At 36.9% G+C, this 26,405-nt stretch overlaps 1 protein-coding gene across 3 annotated transcripts in view; it reads right to left on the bottom strand.

Moving 5' to 3' along the window:
* Positions 1–26,405, bottom strand: part of WDR72 (WD repeat domain 72) — a 224,710-nt gene that overhangs the window by 158,688 nt on the left and 39,617 nt on the right. For all 3 annotated transcript variants that reach the window (XM_066341869.1, XM_066341870.1, XM_066341868.1), the window contains exons 4-13: positions 24,415–24,493; positions 23,107–23,281; positions 21,986–22,062; positions 20,767–20,886; positions 19,664–19,809; positions 19,182–19,278; positions 14,204–14,345; positions 11,865–12,110; positions 9,056–9,276; positions 6,515–6,710 (exon numbers count right to left, since the gene is read on the bottom strand). In XM_066341869.1, the coding sequence (XP_066197966.1) occupies positions 6,515–6,710; positions 9,056–9,276; positions 11,865–12,110; positions 14,204–14,345; positions 19,182–19,278; positions 19,664–19,809; positions 20,767–20,886; positions 21,986–22,062; positions 23,107–23,281; positions 24,415–24,493 (1,499 nt within the window). The remainder of the gene's footprint in view (positions 1–6,514; positions 6,711–9,055; positions 9,277–11,864; positions 12,111–14,203; positions 14,346–19,181; positions 19,279–19,663; positions 19,810–20,766; positions 20,887–21,985; positions 22,063–23,106; positions 23,282–24,414; positions 24,494–26,405) is intronic.

Here is a 26,405-nt window from a genome sequence, read left to right as displayed (position 1 = left end):
CAAAAACCATATCATAAGCAGAGGCTGGGTCCTCAGGCCATGCTAAAGGAGTAAAGCTTCCTGCTCTTGGTCACACAGCTCATATTACCTGAGCAAGAACAGGAAGAAACGAACAAAAATAGACTCACATTCACCCTAAATCCTACAGAGACAGAAAGACTTGATCAAAGACTTCAGCGCCCTTGAACTCCAGGCCCCAAGATGCTTCTGAGATTTCCATAGGTCTCAAATTCACCGTGGATATAATTAATACATATAAATATACCTTCCAAAGTCAGAAATGCCCAAGTAGGAGAAAGCCCCGCTCTCCAGGAGACGTCATGAGAAGTGGACTGGAAGATGCCCATAACCTGTGCGGGCATATCTAAGAACTTCCGGAACAGGGGATGCAATTTAAAATTCTTTTGGCGACCGTCTTCCTGTGAGCAGAGGAAAGATGGCTCTGAGCAGTGATACCCAGTGTAGGCTTTCCTCTCTTCCTGTCAGCTGTCGCTGCTAGCAGTGCCTGCCACTAACAATCTCCCCGCTTGTAATTGGCTGTTTCCAATCTGTCATCAGAGAAATCAGATGACCAGAGCTGTTAGAACTCCGTGTAAATTGAGAGCCACGCTCTGAGAGATAGACAGAGATCATCTCATTTGGGAGAGCTTGTGGCAGGGTTCCTGGCAGTCATTTCATTTCTTCTCACAGCTTTTCTTAAGTGACTCCATGCTTGACAGTCTCAAAAAGCAGACCTCCAACTGCAAGAGGTGTTCATGCTATATGGTACAGTGGAGAACACACCAGAATGAAAGAAAGATGTGTACCTTCTAGTTCAGGTGCTCACTCAGCCCTCAGACTCAAACAATCTTTCCCTGTTCTACCTCCTCACTAGCAAAATGGGGATAACCCTATAGCCAGTGAAGGATAATAAAAATTATAAACTGCTTCAGAATTAGTTATTATGAAAGTAATGATCATTAAAAAGAACTATCATCAATCTTAGGGGTCTACAAACCACGAGTGCAAACTCCAGCTTGCTTCCTGCCTTTGTAAATAAAGATTTAAGGCAGGCATTGGTAACCTATGGCTCGCGAGTCAGATGTGGCTCTTTTGATGGCTGCATCTGGCTCACAGACAAATCTTTAATAAAAAAAACAATAACGTTAAAAATAGAAAACATTCTCATGTATTATAATCCATTCATTTCCCACTGATCATGTTCATAGTTGTGGGTGGCTGGATCTAATCACAGCTGTCCTCCAGGACAACACCAAATTTTTATTGGATAATGCGTAACGTACACAGGTCATTGTATGGCTCTCACAGAATTACATTTTAAAATATATGGCATTCATGGCTCTCTCAGCCAAAAAGGTTCCCAACCCCTGATTTAAGGTAACACTGCCTTACTCAATTTTTTATATATTGTCTATGGGTTTTCTGGTGCTACAAAGGCAGTGCTCAGTAGTTGCAACAGAGGTCGTATGGCCCACAAAGCTGAAAATATTTACTATTCAGTCCTTCACAAAAAAGTTTATCTGACTTATCTTATTCAGAGGTGTTTTACTTTCAAGCAAGTCAATTTTGATTTTCCTACAAAAAAAAAAATCTAGTTGCTTACATGGCATCTTTCACAATGCAGGCCATAAAGTTTAACAAAATACCTTCACTAATAATAATGTTATATTAATAACATACAAAAATTATTACACAAGTTTTCTATATAAGTCCATTAACATGAACAGAAAAGTCCTCAGAATTATTTAAATCTAATTTTTGAAAGAACAATGAGCTCAGGGCTGAGATTTATTTCAGGTGTGGGTTTTAGGGGTGGAAATCAGTATTACCTTATTCCTATTGTGTCTCATAGCAATGAGGGTGACAAAGCTGCCCAGAGTTGTTGGTGCCAAACACACTGTGGGAGCTCAAAGATTAATCAAAATGACATCTCCAATTTCTTCCCTTCCTAATCAGGCCTAACCATCATGAGACATTCAGCAAATCAATACACAAAACTAGAGGCCCTCATCTCTCCCAACCGGCAGCGCTACATTTTTAGAGCCAGAAGATGAGGGCCCTTGCTGTGATATATACTCTTCTACTTTGGTTATTTACCTCTTCCATGAGATGATATGCCCATCTACGATCCTGAACTTCACCCCAGCATGCATCTGACCATGCCACCTGTCACAGAAAGGAACATCTCTGATAGGAAAAGGGGGGTAGAGGCGGTAGTAGGTGAAGGTAGTAGTAGATAAAGGAGAGATAAGTGATGATGGAAGAAGACTTGATTTGGGGTGGTGAATACACAATACAATGTATAGATGATGTGTTGTAGAATTGTACAACTAAAACCTATATAATTTGATTAATCATTGTTACCCTCAATAAATTTAATTTTAAAAAAAGAAACACTACTTGTAATTTTAATATAAAATGAGCTTGGGGGTAAATGGCTCCAGAATATGCTTGCACATTCTACCAGAGTCTCATGGCAGGAACAGGCTGTTAAAGTGCTTGTGAAAAACCAGAGAGGTCTTATATCCCATTCTCAACACCTAGAAGAAGGGGACCCAGGGACTGACCTATACCTGCCCCTCCCTCAACCTTCCACCAATAAAAACTTTTGGTAATCTTAGGAATTACTTACTTTTGGCTTCAAGCCCCAGCCCCCTGCCCCTGACTTTTCTTTCTAGGCCCATTCTCCCCAATCCTTAACGCACTGACATTTCTTCATTTTCTCTATGAGCTCTCGAGTTACTCTAGAGCTGTAAGATCTGATAAATGTCTATTGTTAATTTATTCCTCTTATGTATTTAGGCAGAGCACTGGAGAAATGGAGCAAAGAATGCATACATTGAACTAAGTTTGAACCTTTTAGTGAAGCTGAAAGACAAAGATCCAGAAAAACCTGGCTAGGGTAGAAAATACACAGACTTATACCTGAGGAGGTGAGATGCTCTGTGAACTTGAGAAACTCTAGGAGAGACTAGGAGGTGAAAGCTAAGAACATATCTACAGTTGTGCAGCAATGATCTCTTTAAGAGTCAACCAGTAGGCCAATGTTAAGAGGAACTCATTTGAATTCAATCTGAGGCCCAAGAACATTTGGGTTCATTCATTCATTTATTTATTTATGTGCCAGGCACATCAGTGAACAAACATGCTCTCATAGACTAACTGTTCTGGTCTTAGCTCATATTTTCTCCTTAACTTGATAAAACTATAAATGGAAAAGATTCCTGGCCCTAGATTTTTCTACCTTTAAAGAAAAGGATAAAAAAGAAATTAAGTACAATAAATATGATGAAAGCATCTTAGCTAGCTGAAATCCAGCTTGGGGAAAAGAAACTAGATCATTAAGTTATAAGCAAAATTGGAATTGCAGCATTTAAAGGGAAGCCAAAACAAAGCTAATACCAGACACAAGATTTAGAGAAATAACATAAACTTATTTAAAAGGAATGAGTATGGTAAGGAAAGTTAGGCTGCCTGCCACCGCCACAGAGCACTGTGGGGCTCAGATGAGAGGATGCTCTGAAAAGTGAAAGGGCACATCACAAATGTAAAGGCATTGATACAATTATTAATAATATCTTCACCAATCATAACCTCCATCTCAAGTTGGGTTACGGTTGTTTATAAACCATCAAAGTAGATAACCAAGAGATTCACTGTCTTGTTTAGAACAATACTCTATAAGTTAATATGGCACTCTATTAATATTAAATAATATACACTAATAATGTGCATATTATCTGATATAGCAAATCTAAAATAAACTTATTTTTATAGAAAACAATATAAATAATCAACTATATGAGATTCCTTAAAGTAGGATGTGTCTTTAATGGCCACTATGCTGATTACTGTCCATTTGACAAACTACTCCATCCTTCACCTTCCCTTCTGTGTCCTGCTCTGTTCTCCTGGCCAATGCTTATAACTGAACATCCTTCTCCTCTGCCTTCCAGTTGTGTTCAGCTAATGGAGGCAGCTGCAGAAGGAGAGAGAAGAGAATTTGTTCCAACTCTTCATCTCAGTCCTGCATCTTCAGTGGGAGCTGTTTCTCTTCCATTACTTCAGTGAGTGTCCATGTCTCCCCTGCTTTAGCCTCATACCGGGTTCCGGCAACAGTTTTCTCCTCTTTGTCACTTGAGCCCTAGAGGTAGTCAGAGCTCCTGATACTTCCAGCATCTGGGTGTTGGGAGGCTCACTATCCATTCCTTGTCTGTTCCCTAACCCCTATCCACACCCCATAAGTGGTCCTTTCATTAAAGCCTCTTCATCTGACCCACCTGAGTTGAAGTCAGTTTCTTGCCAGACCCTGACTGAAACACAACATAGACATCTTTTTCTATTGACTCAGAAAGTAGATCAAAATATTAATAGAAGTTACTTTTAGGCAGTGAAATCAGGTTGTTTTTCTTTGTTTCACTATGATTTTCAAATGTTTTATAACATTTATTTATATATTTGGGAGTTTGAAAAGAAATAATAGAATGAAAAGACAATGTGAGAATACGGCATCAAGAAGTGGGTTGGCTTCCTTCTAATACTGCCCACCCCCGTTAAAATGTAAATTAAAAACAAAAAAGTTGCATTGGCTAAAAGGTATCATGATGGGGCAACCAAACCATGAACACTCATGAGTGCACAGGCAGCTCTGTATTCTTGCTGGATTTTATTTTCTAGAAAAATATATGTTTGGTTAGCAAGTATTCACAATTGAAAACAATGCAACTACACAGATTTAAAGTATATGTGTTTTACAGACTCAGATTTCACAAGCAAATGTCAAGATTTTGCTGCCTTCTTTGATGATAATGGTGATAATAAAAGTAATAACATTTAACTATAACTAAAGGCATAGCACCCTATAGGTACTGTTACAAGCATTGCAGGTATTAATTCATTTAAACCTAACAGGAAGGTGTACTAATACTCTCATGCACAGATGAGAAAACTGACATGTGGAGCAGACAAATAATTTGGCCAAAGTCCTATAGATCTTTGTTATCAAGCCCTGTAGGCAAGCCTAGACTTTAGAGTCTATTTTATCCATTGTACTTAACTGTCACTCAGGTTGATAGATTACTTACAAATTCTAACATTCTCCTAAGCCTGACCAGGCGGTGGTGCAGTGGACAGAACGCCGAACTGGGATGCAGAAAGACCCAAGTTCGAGACCCCGAGGTCGCCAGCTTGAGCACAGGCTCATCTGGTTTGAGCAAAAGCTCACCAGCTTGGACCCAAGGTCCTGGCTCAATCTAGGGGTTACTCGGTTTGCTGAAGGCCCGCAGTCAAGGCACATATGAGAAAGCGATCAATGAACAACTGAGGTGTCGCAAGGCGCAACACAGAACTAGTGATTGATGTTTGTCATCACTCCATTCCTGTCTATCTCTCTCTCTGACTCTCTCTCTGTCTCTGTAAAAAACTAAAAAAATAAAAAAATTAAATAAATAAAAAATTTTTTAAAATAAAACTCTCCTAATTTTGTATGATATATATTGCAAAGAACAATAAAGGCCCTGACTTTGGTTGCACATTTAACAAATCAAAGTTCCAAATTCCTCACCAATAAAATGGAGAATAAGACCTTTCCTTCCCGTCCTGGAGGTTGTGACAGTGTAATGGGAAATGAGCATGAAATCCTGTCAAAGTTGTAAAGTGAGGTACTTGTGTAACATACTCATGTATGTTGCATCGGCTATACACCAGTACATTAGCCATCATCATTAACACACAAAAGTCAAATGTAAAAAATGTAGCAGTTATTTTGGTGAAGTATGGCTCTAAACTATAATATTATAAACTATCTAGTCTCTTAATAACACCCAACATAAAACCGTCACTGATTAATCAATAAAAATAATGCCATGGCATCAGTAAGATGGACTCTCCAGCTCCCTCCCCTGACTCACATTCATTAATTACCTCACCTTATTTGATATGTTCCCAAGCATTTGTCTGAAATGTGTAACTCTTAGATCATATAGCAAAACTTTCTTAAAAACTCTGAGGTTCAAACCATGCATTTGCTACGATATCCAGAGTTCCATTGAGCCACTCAATTTTCAATTTCCCTGAGTCAACTTTGTGGAATTTTGTAATTAATTATATTCCATTATCACTGGTCATCAATTAACTCAAAATGTTGCTGAGATAGTGAGTGTGTTGAAGAAGGCAGAATTTAATGATAATTTGAAACTAGTAGGATACTAAATTTCACTGTTGTTAATAATTAAAGTAGATAACTTATGTTTTTATTTATAGCTTCCAGAAATATCCAGCTCATTCCTGTGCACTGCCCTGTCAGCTAATCATCAGTTGGTCAGGACCTGACTTGCGTCATTGTGTTTTATTTCCCACACCTGCCTTCAACCAAAGCCATTAAATGCAGCCCAACCAAAAGTTAAAGCAAGTGAGGTCATCACAGCGTAGTCTCTGAAATTCTCCACCTAGCCAAATGTTTTGATGCATACATATATTAATATAAAGGTTGAAAGGGGGTATAATTCCAGTTTACCTGTTTCAACCTCCCAGATGTAAACAGAATCATCTGCACATCCAACAATTAAAAAATTCTCAACCGGGTGCCACTTGATCATCTTCACGGGGAAAAGGTGCTTCCGCGCACAAAAGAGAAACCTCTTCTCCTCAAGGTGAAGGAGAGCCACGGAATGGTCACTGCACACGCAGAAAATTAGCTGATTACTTCTTAGCTGTGAAAACAAACAATCAACATTCCTTATAAGTAAAGAATCAAATGCCCTCTCTAAAATTAAATCAGATTTTCCCCCCTACTAATATAACATGTTTATTAAAGCCCCTTTATAAAATGCTATTTCCACTTTGTACAGCACCTCTCCACAGAACACTCTAGAGGGGGACTTTACACACTGAGATTTTAAACCCAACAATCTATCAGGAAGGTCAAGAGATGCAAGTTAAAAGGAGAATTCCAGGCCAGATCTACTTCTAAGATAAATGAAGGACTTCACCATCACTCAGCAAATTCAGGCAGCGAGGCAGACATCGGAAATAATGCAGAATAAAATAAACCCCAGAACTAATTTGTTGCCACAAAAAGAAGCTATTTGTGGACACAAGCTTAGGCCCAAGGGTATCATGAGCTTGTATTTTCCACTTAAAGCCTCAAAAAGTAATTTGGTGCTGTTCCCAGAACTATTCAGATTGTAATCCAAACAGGAAACTCAGTGTAGACACAATCTAAAAGAAGTAAGCATTAGATGGTTCCCAATGAATGCTCAGTCTCAAAGACACAGGGCCAAAAATAGGCTCATAGGACAAAGATTCTTAAGATACTTAAAAAAAAAAAAAAGTCAGCAAGTGGTTACCTTGAGCACAGTTTAGTACAAGACCATCCACGCTGGGTGCTGCCCAGGCTAATCTGTGAGGGTTTATAAGGCAGCTCTGTGCCCACCACCAGTCGTGCTATAGTTGGACCATGAACACAAATGGAGTGAGGCGGGGTGGAGGAGGAGGGGAGCAGGCAGTCTTGCTATATGGATGCCCCTACTTTCACAAAGGCAACTATCCGGATGCAGCAGCTGGAATCCCTTGAGGATCTCCCAGTGCCCATCACTGATCACTTTCTGTGGGGCATTGGGAAGCATGCTGTTTTTCCTAATTCTTTTTAAGGAGACTTCAGAAATCTTGAGAAAGAAAAATCACAAAATAGTGGGTGAATAGATGGGGAGAGCCTAGATTTGAAGAATGGGAAACACGGCACTGCCTCTCCAGTATGACCTCTTGTAGGAACTACCCAGCCCACAGCCTCTAGAATGGACAGTCCAACGTACTTCAGAGTATGCAGACACACATGTGAACGCACACACAATATGGGAACACAGATCCTATGTCCACAAGTAGACATACACTAGAGGCCATATTAGGCCAAACAGAACCCTTTTTTAGACATTTGAATCATAAAATTAAAAGCCATAGGAAGAAGCAGGAGGAAGGAGCAAGCAGGCTTCTCAGGAAGGGAGACTTGAGGCGTAGCCTTGGCTCCTGTTCATGTTGCCCTGAGTCCTTGCTATAGTGTTTCATATTGGATGTATAAAGATCTCTGCTTGCACCCTTTCAATAACCCCCTTTCTAAATCTGATATGGTTGGAATCTGATTGTTAAAATATCTACTACTGAGGCAGAAGCAGAAGGGATCAGGAGTGGGGCTGACTTGGACAACCAGCTGGAGGTGAAAGGAAAAACATTGCTTAAAAAAATTGATAAAGGGGGAACTTCAGGAATAACAGACATATTAATGGGTCCCAAGTCAGCACATAGAAGTTTGTGTGGTTTTTTTTTTTGTAAAGTCAGTTAGCTTTATTTCATTGTTTTATTAAATTGTATTGCTGAAATATTGCTTTATTTATGTCTTACTACAAAAACACAGCATAAGTTTTGCCCAAGTTTACTTTGGAGCTAATTTTTTATAATATTACTATGGAGAAATAATTTTTACAAGCCAATCAACTAACTTACAAACTAAGAAAACTCAAAAGTTGGTTTTTTATATTTTAACAAATAGAAAATATCTATGAAATTTAAGTTTACATTGCACGATAAAATTATACTTGAAAGTGTTTTCTTTTTTCCAGCACAAGGTAGATTTGTTAAAGCTTATTATTTATTAAGTGAACAAACAAGAATCTATTTAATAAAAAAATATAACTATAAATATTATTATAAAAGTAAATTGTTGAAGACAAAAAATAATTTCTAATTGGTAAATTCCTATATATTTGAATTACTTATGCATTGAGTATCATTATTTTTATGATTTTATTTAAAAAAAAGGTAGTTCCATTAAAAATTAAGAACTAGGAGAGAAAAGAGGAGAATATAAGTACTTTAGGAGAATTAACTGGCTTTTATAAAGCCAAGAATTGCCAAAACCTTTGCTGTAGAATAAAATTATTGTATAAGCTATAATAATGCAATGTATATAAAAAGATTATAAAGACATGCATAAAAATTATCTAGTTGTAATGTTAAGCAACTTTTAAATTTATGATATATTTTACTCTTTATCTTAACTTACTCTGAAGTTATCTGGTGACATCAAAAGGCTTGTTACTGGACCACCTTCCAAAAAGAATTTATGCAGAATTTCTTCAGTAAAGATATCCCATATGATGACGCATGAGTCCTGGTCCCCGGACACTAGCCAACTTTGGTCTAATTTTGAAGAGAGAGCACGTGGGTAAAGTAATGAAGTAACACTTTGATGATGGCCTTTGAGAACTTTGTGAGAAAGGGAATCTGAAAAACAACCAAACACCAAATCATACATAAGTTATTTTTGTTCAAGAAATAGTCCTGAGATGATCTTTTATAAAATTTTAATGTAAGAAAACTATAAAAGCCAGGCAATTGGCTAACAAAATTAATAAACAACACTTGGGCCATCTCAAAGGCAAGTGCCTCCTCATAAGCCAGATCATTACTAACACTGGTTGTTCAAAGTCTGTTAATTCTTTAAGGATATTAGCAAGTTACCAATATCAGTCCCACAAAACAGTTAACACTGTTCTAAAAGAGCAAACAATTTTGAACACTTGACCTACAAAAAAAAAATCTTAGAACATACTTGCCGTGCTTTAAAATAGCATGACCAAGTGAAGTGTGTAAAAGAAAAGTTTCACAGAATATTTTTCCTTTCAAAGATATTAGAGATTGCCTAGTCCTATCTCTTCATTTTACAGACAAAGCATTTGACACTCAGAAAAGCTAGGTGACTTGAATCAAAGTGCAAAGGCACAGCATAATGTTTAAGAGCATAGCTTTGCTGTTAAACAGATTTGACTTTATTTTTCTGGGTCTATCATTTATGAGGTATGTCACATGGACAAGTTGCTTTGTCCCTCTAAGCCACAGGTATTGCACCTCAAAAAAAAACTGAGATAACAGCCCTTACTTCACATCAGACTGTTGTGTGGAATAAATAAGATAAAGTCCATAATTTCTTTTGGCACTTGGTAGGAAACGGTATTTTATGCCACAGTTGTACTAGAACTCAAAGCTACTGACATCCAGTTTCCACACTCTTTCTTCCTTTACTAACGAAATCTAAAAAAAATTGGCAAGGACCCACAGACCACAAACTCTCTTATTCAAATTTAAAATGAGTGCCAAAGAGCCATTATTACTTCTGTTAAAGAATCCTTAGTTACCTCCATTCCATCAGGTACAACCTCACTTTATATCCCTTGAACAAGCTAATATAAATAGTAATTCATAATAAAACTTACAAGTCAAATGTAGGCTTCTGTTTGTTGCCTGGATAAGACAAATCAGTCTTGGTAAATAATGCTAAGGTCTTAAGCTTTTTCACTAACCTTTAGCAACAGCTATTGAGCTGTATTGCAGTACATTACTTCTCCTTGGTTCATTGCTATTCACTTCTCTACTACAATCAATCACTGAATAACAAGTTAGTAGCATTTATAGTAAGTAGCCAAAGAGCTGAGAACAATAATAGGCAAGGTTAAAAAGTTTTATTTTTTTTTTGAACTGAGATTTAGTCCTTACCATTAAGGACCTACTTGATTACAAACACCTTGTAGTCAAGTAGGATCGGTACAATAAAAAATAGAATACAAATTTACCTGCACATCTCCAAATCTGGATAACCTCCTACATTTTCTTCCTTTTCATAAGAGAACTTACTACACAAGCGTTTATTTCACAGGTATTTGCTGTTGCAATGTACAAAGATACATGAGAGTATATTTACATTTCATTGACAAGGAAATAAAAATCAAAACACAAACACACCTTTTTTTACGGGTTGGCAAATATTAAAGAGTTTAATAGCACACAAAGTTGGCTAAGGTTTGGGGAACAAGGCCTTTGCATAGGCTGTTGGTGGACACACATGCATATTAATGCATGTTCTTTGGAGAACATTTTCAGATATATTTTTTATTTTTATTTTAAAAAAAAATTTTTTTTACAGAGACAGAAAGAGTCAGAGATAGGGACAGACAGACAGGAATGGAGAGAGATGAGAAGCATCAATCATCAGTTTTTCGTTGCAACATTTTAGTTGTTTATTGATTGCTTTCTCATATGTACCTTGACCGCGGGCCCTCAGAAGACCCAATAACCCCCTGCTCGAGCCAGCGACCTTGGGTCCAAGCTGGTGAGCTTTGCTCAAGCTGGATGAGCCCACACTCAAGCTGGCGACCTCGGGTCTTGAACCTGGGTCGCCTGAATCCCAGTCCATCGCTCTATCCACTGAGCCACTGCCTGGTCAGGCTCAGATATATTTTTTAAATTAGAAATGCACACAAACATTGATCCAGTAATTCTTGGAATTAATCTAGAGATACACTCACATATATGTGCAAAGATAGTTAATTTTGCATTATCTTAGTAGCCAAAGCCTAGAAATACTTAAACATCCATGAATATTATTTAAAGTTAAAATTTATTATTAATCATTTAAAAAGTGCTCCATAATATTTTATTAATATTTTTTAGGAATATTTCAGTAATGTATGGAGAACATGTTTTCACATATATATAAACTAACTAAAAGAATGCATATTGCCATTCTCTTATATGCTTATATATGCATAGGAAATTTTGAGAAAGGTATAAAGAAAGTTATTGACAGTTTCTTTAGGTGAAGGGAACAGGAAAATGAAGGAAAAAGAGAAACATACTTCTCATAGTTTAATCCTCCGTTTGACTTTTAAACAATTATATTATGTATATTTTACTTAAACATTAAATCATGTACAAATTTATTAGCAAATGTCAGCTTCAGCAATCTTCATAGTACAGAATTGTTACAGTTGAAATTTAGATAAATTAAGTACTAGGGATAAATAAAACTCAATGACCTTTTAATAAAGAACCGCCTTCTAGAAGTCCTACTTTGGCAGCATTCAAAGCCTGTATAATGAAAATTTTCCCATCTTCACAGCCACATATTAGTTTATCAAGACTTGGGACATACTCTGATGAAGTGACTACCACAGTTCCAGCTTCGTCTTTAAACCCAGAGAAGTAGTCGATAATACTTTGTGACATAATATGATGCTTATCAAAATTATCTTGAAGGGTCCAGGTGGTAGTTATTGGTATCTCTAAAAAGAAAACATATAACAAGAAAAAATTTGGTTTATGTAGTCATAGATTTGAAAAATATTATGAAGGCACCAGCTGATGGGGGTGCACAGAGGCTCTTTGCCATCCTAACAGTAGGCAAAGAGTGCTCCTGCCATCTACCGCCTTCATTCAAAATGCAACTTCACTAGTCCTCTGTCCTTTCAAGGAGACTCGATAGAATAAATGAGCATTAGTATATTCATTTTTTTTTTAATAAATAAATTTTTATTTTAATGGGGTGACATCAATAAATCAGGGTACGTACATTCAAAGAAAACATTTCCAGGTTATCTTGTCATTTAGTTCTGTTGCATACCCCTCACCCGAAGAGAGATCGTCCTCTGCCACCCTCCATCCAGTTCTCTCTGTACCCCTCCCCCTCCCCCTCTCCCTCCCTCCCTCCCCCCACCCCCCATAGCCACCACACTCTTGTTCATGCCTCCCAGTCTCGCCTTTATGTCCCACCAATGTATGGAATCCTGCAGTTCCTGTTATTTTCTGATTCGCTTATTTCACCCCGCACAATGCTACCAAGACTCCACCATTACGCTATAAGTGATCCGATGTCACCATTTCTCCTAGCTGAATAATATACCATGGTGTATATGTGCCCCATCTTCTTCATCCAGTCCTCTATTTTTTTTTTACAGTGATTAAAAGCCTTTAAGCAAACTCTTGGCCAATACAGCAAGAATCCATATTTTAGACTTTGGTCAAATGAAAAAATCTGAGAAGCTCTTGTAATGCTATAAAATGTTAGACCAATCTCATGAGTTCTTTACTTGCCTTAGCAATGAATGTTAAGAGAAATAACTGGGGGTGTTTTAGTTGTGTGAGGTAAATGGAAGGAATTTATTATTTAAATGTCAAGGACAGAAATAGCTCAAAATCATACCCTAACCCCAGGCAACTATCTATGGTTACCAAGAACACTGATTACCATTTTATGTAGCTGACCACCAAAGCAAATGAACTGGGCTTCAGGTATGTGCAGGAAGTGAGAGAGGCTTGGCATCCAGGAGCAAAGAAGGCAAGTTAAGGCCAACCTACCTCTCTATGAAGGGGTCTCCTTGACCGTACAGTACACATGTTACAGCTACAGTGACTGTGAAAACCTTAACCCCAAACCTTAGGCTAGCACCAAGAGTTGTCATAAATGTCTTTGGTTCTAATTATAAAAAAGGTTGACTAGACATTTAATTCTACTGCTGTAAGCAGAACAGACACGAGAAGTCCTAGAGCCACCACCCAGTGGCCTCAGCAGTGGTCATGGTGTATACTCGTTAACTCTCAAGATTGACTTGTAAGAAACTTTTCCACACACTACACCAAGGTCTAATTCTATTTCTTGACCCATTTCTTATTAATCTACGTCTAAATGAATAATTTTGAAAACACTTGAGAAAGGGACAAAGTTATACCAGTGAAATTGTTTACTAATGGTAATTAGTGCTTAGACATTCAAGTATAAAGGACCCTGATTCTGCTGTGCCCCAGACAAGGGTTCACAGAGATGATGCACTGATTTGGAAATAAGAAGAAAAAAAGTAAGACAGGCTTCCTCAATTTGGAACACATAGTAACCTTAGGAGTTTGAACGTTCCCTGCAACAATGTTTACTTTGATGGTTTCAGTTTTTTATTCTAAGAAAAATTAAAATAAGCCAATGCTAAATCATTTAATCCTTCAAATTGCCAAATGTTTCAGTGGCCAAGTTTATACCTGTGCTTGCTGTTCCTAGCAGCTGTAATAATCCCACTGGAGAAAGTGACTGAAAAAGGGTAAAGCATATGGACATGACAAACCAAAAATATGAATATAGGGTGTTATCCTCCCCTATGTAGTATTGCCAGCATTCATTTTACTTCAAGAAAACATCACTCATGTTAAATTAATGTTATTTTGTATTATATTGGTTGTATTTTTGTATGAGAAGTATAAGTGATTTATGTTGGCATCTACTGCATAGTTTTTCATGTCTGTAGCCCATGTGACAAAACTTAGAAAAACACTAAATCAGTTATAAACCATTTCTGAGAAGACAGGTGATTAAAAGTGAATCTTGCCTTACCTCTAGGAGAACCATCAAATTTGGACACAGGAACATCGGGGATGTGCCAAAAGGTGATTCTTCCTGAGATTTCTCCAGAGAAAAGCACCTTATAAAAAGGCTCTTTCCTCTCATTCATGTAGCCCATGACAACGGGAAGGCTCTAGTCCAAAACAAAAAGTTAGCTTTCTGTAGGAAAATATCTAAGTATAAAATGACAGCCACTGTTTTTTAAGTGGTGGAACACAGCTTCCCAGATGAACTAAATTGTTTCCATTGGTTTCCCACTGTTTCAAAGTTTTCAAGTACTTATAATCTCTTATTCAAGACAAAAAAATTTATAAAATAAGAAGAAATGTCATCAGCTAGACTTCAGAGTGTTATAAAAATATCTAACATTTATTGAACATGTTTTGTGTATATATTACATATACTTGTAGGGGCTTTACATATATTCAGTTAAATAATCCTGTGAAATTAGTACTATCATTGTCTTCACTCTACAGATGAATAAACTGGGAGTTAAGAGCTTGATTTATCTAAGGTGATGTAGACTGTAGTGGACTTGAGTTTAGTAATTCTGACTCAAGAGCCTGTGTCTTGCTAACAATTCTCTATTGTCTACTAAGAAGGCCTGATTTCTTTATGTTTTAATTGTCAGTTAAAATAGCAAAAATTATTATTTGCAATTTTGTATACTTAATACACTTTCCAGTTTCTGTTTACCATTTTTCAGATTCAAAACACTTGATTTCAAATTTCCTAGGTGGCCACTAAGAAAAAGAAAAATGATTTGATGAATTGTTAAAATATGTATTATTATTTATATTAATGTAAATAAATACATATTATACAGGTGTCATTTATATTAATGTTATATGTTTAGAGAGAGAGAGAGAGAGTTATAATTTTGCTGAGGCAGAGTATGAATATTGGGCACCAGTGTTTTAAAAGATGTTTTCACTCATGAATGAGGCTAGAATCTCCTTAGTATCTCAATACAGTGTAGATGTTTTTTGGGTAGACTTGTATTATATATAGAGATTATTCACAACGGATCAAAATGATTACGTGATTAGAAAAACAAAAACTACGTTTGATTTATAAATCAAGGGCACTGACAAGAGAGCCAACTGCTGGTGCTAGAATTAAAAACATCCAAAAAAGTCTTATTGATGTGATCAATTTATAAGTTATATAAATGTATAATCACTATACTGTACACCTGAAAGTAATATAATACGGAATGTCAAATGTAATTGAAAAAAAAAATTTTTTTTTTGTATTTTTCTGAAGTTGGAAACAGTCAGACAGACTCCCACATGCGCCCTACCGGGATCCACCAAGCATGCCCACCAGGGGGTGATGCTCTGCCCATCTGGGGCGTCGCTCTGCTGCAACCAGAGCCATTCTAGTGCATGAGGCAGAGGCCACAGAGCCATGCTCAGCACCCAGGCCAACCCTGCTCTAGTGGAGCCTCGGCTGTGGGAGGGGAAGAGAAAGACAGAGAGGAAGGAGAAGGGGAGGGGTGGAGAAGCAGATGAGTGCCTCTCCTGTGTGCCCTGGCCAGGAATCGAATCCGAGACTCCTGTACGCCAGGCCAACGCTCTACCACTGAGCCAACCGGCCAGGGCCAAAAAATTTTTAATTAAAAAAAAGTATAGGAAAGTGACAATTCCTAGTCAGAAAATACATGTTTGAAGGTCCGATCTTAGATATATTAGTGCACCTTTAGAGAATATTAAGGGCCAAAATACTGCTACATTTAATCATCACAACAAAGCTGCAAAGTAAGTAAATATTGTTATTGTTCCTGGTATGGAGAAAAGGAAACTAAACCAGGAAGAAAATGAGAAACTAATCCAGACAATTCAAACAAGATATGTAATACTCTGTATCCCAAGAGATGAGAGCATTGCAAAAAACAGTTTCTATGAAGTCAGTTCTCTGAAAAAAAAATTTTTTTTAAGATTCATAAGGCAATTTGGGGTTTTAGAGTTCTCATGGCCATTATCATTGTAGGTGTTAGAATGGTGTTGATAAAATTTAGTTAAATTGGCTTCTCAAACTCTCTCAAACTTTAGGAACCCTAGGAATGACTAATCTAACTCCCTCAAAATTTTGATGAGAATGAAGCTTCTGGCGAGTCACTCAAGCTGGTGGCAGCACATCTCTTCCCTCTCAGCTCCCTGTGCCGCCCCTACAGCCCACACTCCCCTGCGGCTGTGATTCCCTCTGCTCTCAGCTTCTGCCCTGACATGCCTCTCATGCTTACACCCAACTCCTTGACACCTCCATCATCCTTCTTTCTAGTGGTTCCCTCTCTAGTTCTGTAATTCATTTGAAAGCCTGCCCAAAGGCCTTTACCATATAAATTCTGATTGTTCAACACAGGACCTAGTACCCATCACAAGGAGTATCCATCTTCCAAGATGTAATAAAACAGTCATTTAGCGTGAATTCTCTTGGGCTAATTGCCTGTATTCAAATACTGGTTTTAGCACATACAAAATCTATTAAAGGAGCCAATTAATTGATTTAGACAATTAACTTCTTTAGGTCTCATGTTCTCTAACTGAAAGAAGGCTAACAAAGGCACCTACTATGTGGGATTGCTATCAGGATTGAGTTGATAAGATAAGGTGCTTAGAATAATGCCAGCCATTTGGTATGCACTCAATAAATATCAACTATTCTTATTATCTACCTTTCAGAACAATTGAAAAACTCACTCCACAGACCCATTACCATAGCCATAGTATGGCCCATTCTTGAGCCATACTATCTGATTCAAACCTTGGAAAATTAAACTTTCTGAACACTAGTTTTAAAATGGGATGATAATGGGAAGTGTTGTAAATGAAGCAGTGTATAAGTCTGAAAATAATAAGAACTGTCATCATCACCGTTGTCATTACTCTTAGTTCATGTACTCCAATGTCTTACTTGCTATCCTCAGGTTGTTTCTATACATTACTCCCTGTCAACGCTACAGTATTACTCTTCATCCAAGACCCTGGAAAACTCAGCTCCTAATCCTAACAGCCAGGAGCCTTCCCAAAGGCCTCATCAGCTATGACTTGAAGCTAGTAAGACTCTCATAAAGATTCTGAAAGGAGCGGGGAGTTCCCATTCTTGCTACTACTCCATCAGCAGACGTGTCCCCTAGATCACAAAGAGTAATCCTGAGAGCGTGTTACTATCAAACCTTGAGATTTAATTCTATGGTATCACTACAAAAACAAAACAAAACAAAACAAGTCCAGTCAATGCTACATGTTTACACCACACCCTTTCTTAAGCTCATTAGGTCTATCAAACTCACCTAGCCGCCCCACCAAAATGCTTTCATTACCTTCTAAGTGCAAGAGCCACTAAGAAGTCTTACAAGTAGTGACCAGCAGTGATGTTTTGAGTAAGGAGATAATATCTGACTTCCTTTTTTGCCTTGATAAAGGGCAAGCAAGAGTCTAAGCATAGGTGGTACACTTAGTCTTTCAGTTTCAGATTATTCTATTCATAGTGCACTGGCTTCCAAGCACTTCCCACTATTAAAATACAGAATTGTGGTTGTCTAAATAAGAATTATTGATAGAGAACCCATAAATCTTCATCTTCACATATTGAGAAACAAAGCAAGGAAGTTTCTCATAAAATTAGAATTTTTACAGTTATTTTGTAATTGCTGTTCTTTTTCCTCATAGTTATAGATAGTGTTGATATTTGCAGTAGATGAGAAGCTCCTATCGGATACTACCTATATTTAGCTTTTAGGGAAAACTGCTTTAAAAAAATGCATTCTGGAGATAAAAAAGAAAGAAAGGCAGGTCCTTTCAAAATAACTAAAAGCGCCTTTATGAGTAAGTCACCATCTTGCTTTTGTGATCAACAGCAACACAGAGCTCTCTTGCTGCCTACAAATGACCCTAGGAGCACTTGCTGAATGTCATGATTTTAAGGTTTGCCTATGCCCCAACTGGGGTCCCAATTTTTGGCTGACAGTTTCTTAATCAACTTTTTGGAACAAACCTCATAGATATGTTAGCGGAAAAAAATCACTGAACTATAGGATTTCCAACAGCTATGGAATGCTGTCTAATTAAGCAAACCATCACTCTGTAAAACTTAACATGCTTCCTTGGTTGGCGCATCAATAATTCAAAACTCCTCCATTCTCCACGAAATGCCTTTTGGATAATTAACTAATGAATAAGTCCAAAAGTTTAAAAAACCCACTTTGGTTAACACTACTATAATAAAATAACTGCTTAAATTTCCAGTCTTCGTAGCGTGTCAAAGATATAATTCAGCCAAGTAAAAGCTCACAATTATATTCTCAATTTTCTACCAGGGACCACAGTTAAATTTGTTTTATTCAGAAGAAGAACTAAGTACATGTGAATATGATCTTACTATTTAAAGAAGAGGGGTATAAACTATTTGGAAAAATTTTAAAATCAGAGTAGATATATCAAAATGTTAATGTTGTATGAAACCATCTATCAAAACGGTCAGTGAAAAATGTGTGTTTGGTGTATGTGTGTGAGTATAAAGAAAGACAGAGAAAAAATAAATATGGCAAAATATTGACAATTGGTGAATCTAGGTAAAGAGTATATGAGTGCTAATTGTACTAATCTTGAAACTTCAAATATTTTTAAATTTTTTCAATTAAAATAAATAATGACACATAATAAAAAATATTTACAGTGAATATTTATAGTGGTAAAGTTGGAATTTTAATTTCTCTTTTTAAACAGTTATAATTTTATTCTATAATAAATATGTTTTGTTTAATCAGACTTGGAAAAAATAGACTTTTTAAAGGCAAAGTTTTCCTTTAGTAGCTATTAATATTTAGATTTGATTTTCTCATTAACAACTTGATGTGATTCTTCAATTCCATTTTTTTCAAGTCTGACTCTGTTACAGACAAAGCAACACTTATCTAAGAAATGGAATGGAACAGCTTTGAGGCAGCCCTCTTTTCTGGCATTACCTTGTTTTCCTGCACAGAAGTAGAACACAGTAAATGAGGATAAATGGTCTCTTTAAGCACTCTTCCATCAGCAGGGTATATGCTTTTTGAAAGCCCACTGTGTGTCAAAAAAATAAAAAGCAAAGTTTAGAAATTTGGGGTTCTTTATTCGTTTTTATTTTTCCTTTCCACTTTCAAAAGCTGGACGGTACCATTCAAGTTTCTAAACTTTAGTTAGAAATTGTTGGGTTAATAATTACAAGTGACTTTTTGAAAACCCAGTACCAGCTGTACAAGTTATACATGGTTAATCTCATTCCTTTATCCCCTGCTGTTTTATACAAAGGCAGAAGCCTACCAAGCCCAGAGTAAATTTTCTAGTGCCAAAGTTGTTTTGTTCTGGTGTTTGATCATGGGCAGCATTCAAGGATTTTTCCATAATAAGCCTCCCAAAGTTCATTTCCAACCTGAATGTTTTGTATGCCGCTCCCATCTGAGCCCACCTGTTCAGCAGCTGATAGATGTAACTGTGACCATCTTCTGTCCAGATGATGATTCTGTGAGCAGCAAGCACTTCTCCACCAGCAAAGAACTGCCCACTTCTACTGACTTCAGTCCGCAGAAGGGAGAAATCACAATAATCATAAACCTAAAGTACAAAATGAATGATGCACATTAACAAAAGCTTCTAATCTAATCTGCCATGTAATAAACGATAAATTGTGCTCAAGGCTATTTAGATCACAATGTTAATGCAACAACATATTAAGTATTACTGATAGCCCACACCATACTTATGTATCAAGATATCTTACAAGTACTTTTTTATTTTTCTTATTTATCCTAAGGTAGATTTCTGTAGATAAACTTTGCTTGGCTAATGTGTCCATTAAGCACAGAGATAAGAAATACCAAAGCTCTATATAATTTTATTCTTTCTATATGAATAGTCTAACTTGACATTTGAAAATTTATTACACAAAACCTTAAATGGTAGAAAGCCTTTGTTAGACCATATACTTAGCATTTTTGTTTAGTAAGCACATGAGTAAAACAATATATAGTGTTGTTAACTGAGTCAGGTATATGAAACATTAAAGGAAAAAAAGATGCTATCAAGTAATGGTAACATAGCTTTTTTTAAAATAAAAATCTTCTTGGAGACATCAGTGAATCAAGAAATGAGTGTATGTTTCCTAAAAAAGCAAATGTAGCAACGAAGTGAAAAAAGAAAAAATGTCTATAAATGAGATGAATTTAAGTTGGTGAAAAGTATTAGTTGTTTTTCTTTTTAATTCTAAAGGGCAAGCATCACTGTTAAAAATAATCTAGGGAAATGATCATTATTAATACGGTTCATTCATTATTAATAATGTGAGCCTTTACTATTACATATATAATTTCTTGAGGAAAAAAATAGCTGAATGTGAGGGGTAGAAAATTAGTAAAAGTCAGTCATAAAGACAGGTCATCATGCTCTGGTAATAATATTATAAAGAGTCTGTATCACATTTTAAATCATATTTTTATAACTGTTCCGCTGAACAAAAAAAAATTTTAATTACATTTGTATTTCACTGGTATTTACTATGTTATTTTATAATACCTTCCAACATCTAGAAAATACCACCAATAGAAGTCTCTCTGTATATGTGCAAAATCGTATTGCCCGGCAGTTCAGGGAGTCAAGAAATTTGGATTCCTTTTCATAGACATCTTGCTTTTCCTTCAAAAAGAATAAAAAACATTTTAATACCAGTTCTACTACTAGTATTAAATACTAGTTCTAATACTAGACTATATCAGAAAACTCACTCCTCTGAACATCTGAAGCAGATTACACCGTTATTATAAAATGAAAACTACCCCAGTTTCCTTTTTAGTTTTCTGAACTTAGAAGTTATTTTGCAAAATAAACCATGATCAGGAAACCCACTTGGATTGAGAATTCATTATATATAATCATTAAACAAATATTCTGTGTGGGACACGGCTGGATGCTGAGAATGTTTAGGTAAGAATAAGTTACTGATATTCAGACTTGGCAGAAAGATAAACCAAATAATAATAATAATATATATATATATATATATTTAAAACCCTGCAGGATCTTAAGTACTATAATAGAAAAATACACAAAGTGCTTAGAAAAGACAAAAGAGTGGTCAGTGTAAACTATATAGAATACTACATTATCAATCAGTTTCTGAAAATGCCGGTTGTCTTTTTCTTGGACTCAGCATGCCAATATAATTCCTAGGCTTCTTGAACCAAGACATTCCTAAGGAGAGTCCAGAGCTCCATGGGACAGCCAAAACAATGTCGTCATCAGCACAACAAATACTATGACTGTTCTTTTGTCCATCACCTCAACTTATAGCCTCTAAAGCCGGGGAGCAGGGAAACATACTGGACTCCCGGTTGTAAGGGAGCCCCAGCTGTTCACAGTCATATCCCTGCCGCTGTTCACACACATCCAGAAGAAAGAGGTCCTTCTGCTGTAAGGGACAAAAAAAGATATTCTTCTACAATTTTTATTTTTAATTAAAATGTAATCTGTTTGTATGTGTGTTTGTGCAGATAAAAACATTTATATACGCATGAAGAAGAAAATGGAAGAACACAATCCAAAGATAGCAATGCCCACTCCTGACACTGGAAGCAGGAAGATGAATGGGGTAAGTACATGGAGGTGAAAATTTATGGTCTTCTATATTATTTGAACTTCTAAAAATAAGCATGTACTATCCCTGCAATTTTTAAAACATTTAATAAATACGCTTGAAATACAGCTAGAAGGGAGAAAAGGAGTTTCCCAAGCCAACCTGAATGCTGTTGATAGATGAAGAGAGATCCCACACTTTGAGCTCACCAGCTACTGATACCACCAAGAGAGAATCTTCTGTAAAAACAACAAAAGTTGCACTTAAGTTGACCCTACTATAACTGGTTGGTGTAAAGATCACTTCATCGTCTTTTAAGGATTATGCAAGGCTATGCAGATGGAAAATACAATATTCAGCTTTGTCATTCTTTTAAATAAACATTTTAGATAAGATTTTAAATTTCTTAAAAAATTTTAGTGTGGGCCCTGGCCGGTTGGCTCAGTGGTAGTGGTAGAGCGTCGGCCTAGCGTGCAGAGGACCCGGGTTTGATTCCCGGCCAGGGCACACAGGAGAAGCGCCCATTTGCTTCTCCATCCCTCCGCCGCACCTTCCTCTCTGTCTCTCTCTTCCCCTCCCGCAGCCAAGGCTCCATTGGAGCAAAAATGGCCCGGGCGCTGGGGATGGCTCTGTGGCCTCTGCCTCAGGCGCTAGAGTGGCTCTGGTCGCAACATGGCGACGCCCAGGATGGGCAGAGCATCCCCCCTGGTGGGCAGAGCGTCGCCCCCTGGTGGGCGTGCCGGGTGCTTGCGGGAGTCTGTATGACTGTCTCTCCCTGTTTCCAGCTTCAGAAAAATGCAAAAAAATAAATAAATAAATAAATAAATAAATTTAGTGTGACCCCCACATAAAAGGAGAGAAGCACTAAGAGCTGAACCACACCGACTCCACTGTGTTGGCAACATCACACCTCCCTTCAGCTATCAGAGTGGAGCCAGCCTTCTTTTCCCTTGGCAGTTGTGTATTACAGAAGATACAGCAGGATGAAAGTTCCAAAAGTCCTGCTAATCCAGAAGAAACCCATTTTTGCCACTTTTAAAAGTGTACCATAGAGAACTGGGTGGTGGAAACACAGATTCCCCTCTTTCCACATTATCTTAATCTCTTGTTGACTTTCCAACGACTTGAACCACTTGCCTGGGTGTTCCCAGTTTTTTATGTTTTCCCACTAACAGATAAACATATAGAAGCATTCTAAACTATTGTCCAATCATTTAACGAATAGTTCAAAAGTGATATTTTTATATGCAATCTCTTAGTCTTACATCTTACCCAACCATTACCTTGAATTCTCATGGAGTGAACAATGCACATGCAGTTGATCCAATCAGGAGACTGAGATGACATGAAAGTGTGAATAAGAGCCAAGGTTTTGGCATCAATGATAAGAATGTCTTGATATTCTCCACAACACAGAAGCCAGCCCTCTCCTGTCATCCGGAATGAGCAGTGGTAGTACTATGCAAATGGATTCAAGAAAAATGTAATTATCTCTAGCAATTCACATAATTTTAGCTGTGGTAAAAAACTTTTCTGGATTTTAGTTTTATCATCTACTCAATTAAGGTATTAGACTGAATAGCAAGTAAAATTTCTTTTAGTTACATCATTCCATACTTCCAAAGTGTTGATTTTGCACTTTAATCTCATTCGTATTTCATAATTTTTCTATAGAAAAAAGGGGGAACTTTTGGAAAAACAGAATCTTACTCCAAATAATGGAAAGCTCACAAGTATATCATTTCTGGAGTGCTGTTTGAAACTAAATAACAACAAGAACTAGGTTCCTTATTCCAGCAATATTGCTACATGTTAAGAAGAAATCAAAGTGTTTGAGTAGGATTTAAGGAATTCTGGTGCTGAGTAAATTTGGAGAATGGCTTTCATTGAAGATTGAGTAATATAGTCTACCCTTGAAGCCTCTCACTGCACAGGGTTTTGGTTCCAGGAGAGTCTGTGCATGTTCCCATGCAGGTTATCAAAGCTAAAAGCAGTGAGTGAAATATGAAAAACTGTCAGCACCATTGGGATCATGCAAATGCCTTCTATATATGCTTGAAGTCTATCTACCAAAAGCTAAAAGCAGTTTCAAATATTAGTAAATGCTTTCAAAGTTTATGGCTCTGTCTTTTGCTCCCTTCGTGAATAAGAAATTTAGAAAATAAGAATTTATCCACCCACAAAGGGATAAAATTGGAAACAAAAAACAAACAAAAACCACCATTTTTTTCTTTATAAAATAACACATCATTAAAATGGAGTTTTTCTGGTGTTTGTGTATGTGTCTGTGTCTCTCTGTGTGTGTTCTGTGAGTGCACCAAAGGCAAAATAAGGAAATTGTCTTTCAAATGTATCTATGCTGAAAGACACAGAAATAAAAGAATCAGAAAAAAAAGTTGACTAAAGAATAACTCTGGGGAAAGAAAAATGCCCAAATAAAAAAGGATAATTGTCAATATTAGACTCCAATGACAAAATAAAACATTTAAGAAAAGAATATCCTCCAAAGACCTATCTTCAAATGTGCGCGCAGCAATGCCCTAAGGGAGTGAGAAAGCCCAGACTGTTCTGAGGGCAGTGGATGTACTTACACAGACTGCAGTGTGCCTGTAAGGAAGGGTGGCCTTCTCCACGCACTGTCCACTGGTGACATTCCAAACACACATCTCCCTAGCAGAGATAACCTCATATTATTCTCTGTCATTTCCACTCAATTGGCTGGAATAATTTTTGTGCCACCAAGTTTTTCTTTAGTGCTGCACTTAAATGCGGCCTGATCATTTATGTGGCTTTTTGTTACAGATTACTGGGCAAGAAAATGTTGTAGTCATTAGCAGGAATGACATACGGTAGCTGTGTCTTTGTGTGTGGGTAATTACACCCTGCCGCCAGCCTACAAACCTTACCTTAGTCACTTTGTGTCAACCTGACCTACAGCAAATTGTGGGGATACAGCTATCACGACCTGTTAGTGACAGTACAACAATCTTTCTGTGGAAACCACAGCCTCTTGAAAATGGTTTATTTCACTGAACTTAAACTACATATTCTGAAAAGCATAATGCATCAAGTGTGTCTTGTAGAGCCGAGGTAGCATTTTTGTAAATATAAACAGTGCCACCAAGAGGCCACATTTGGTCTATTATTTATGGGATTTATTTGTTCGCTTCTTCTGAAATCTTGAAATCATCCTTACTGCTTAATGTTTAAAAAACTTCTCATTGTTTAGAAACTTCTGACTTCGTTACATATATATTATAAAGAGATGGATACAATTATGAAATATAGCTGCAAAATAATACATCTAGTGTAAGGCACTTTAAATCTCTGTGATTTCTGTTCATGAAAACCAAAATAGCTATTTCAGAATTATCTGATAATATTTTTCCATTTTGACAATTTAAAAACATAAGCAAAATTTTCCATGGAAGAAATGAAAGTTGTGTTTGCTTTAAGAAAGAAACTGCTATTAAGAAATAAGACATGGGCTAATATTGTTAGTTGCATTTAGTAATTTGCCAGTTTTTTGTTTTGTTTTTCTAGACAAATACAGGGACTCAATCTTCAAATCAGTAATTCTCAGCCTGGGGTGATTTTGCCCCACAAAGGTTATTTGACAATGTTCAGAGATATTTTGTGTTGCCACAATTCAGGAACGCACTACTGGCATCTAGTGGACAAAGCCCAGAGATGCTGCAAAACATCCTATAATGCATAGGATGGTCCCCCAACAAAGAATTTTCCAGTGGTCCAAATGTCATTAGTAATGAGATTGTGAAACCATGTTCTAGAAACAAAATATTCATGTTTTTTTTCTCTGATTATATCCAACCTTATTCTAAAAATAACATGAGGCATGCAACTCACTAAGGGGTGAGCAGAATCTGTTTGTGTGTGTGTGTTTATATGTGTGTCTGTCTGAAAAATAAGAAGGGGAGAATGGTAGAAACTGAAATAATATATCTCACAAGTAAAGCAACGTATATCAAAAGTTAAAAAAAAAACACCTGAATCTTAAGCAGTCAGCAATATAAAATTTTATCTCTATAAAGAATTTGAGTTTATTGGCATGGTTCTCAATTCTAGCTGTGTGTGAACAATCACATGGAACTATTTCCAAAAAATGCTCTCAGAGATTCTACTTTTATGGCTCTGTAATGGGATTCTTGTATGTAAAATTTTAAAAAGGTCCTGGTCAGTTAACCTGTTTCTAAGTAAGTCTATTTTCAAACTAGTGGTTCTAAATTCGGGCAATACATTAGAATTTTTAGGGAGCTTTTAAAAAACAGTGATCTCTGGAACATAACCCAGACATCAAGCCAGACTAATTAAATCACATTTTCCAGGGTTGAAGCCTGGACATCAGTAAAAGCTCTCCCAGTGATATCAATGTTCCTAGACTCTTTACTCCCAGTATGTTCATTGAACCAGAAGCCTGGGAACTATCCTGGAATTGTCCGGCATGGTACAGGAATGTGTTAGAAAATGCAAGCTCTTGAACCTCAGCCCAGACCTTCTGAACCCATTCTTCCAGGAGTAGGGCCCCGAAATTTGTACTTAAACAAGCTCTGCAGGTAATCTG

The sequence above is a fragment of the Saccopteryx leptura genome, chromosome 6 (genome assembly GCF_036850995.1).
Source record: "Saccopteryx leptura isolate mSacLep1 chromosome 6, mSacLep1_pri_phased_curated, whole genome shotgun sequence".
NCBI lineage: Eukaryota > Metazoa > Chordata > Mammalia > Chiroptera > Emballonuridae > Saccopteryx > Saccopteryx leptura.
This window is presented reverse-complemented; position numbering and strand designations above follow the sequence as displayed.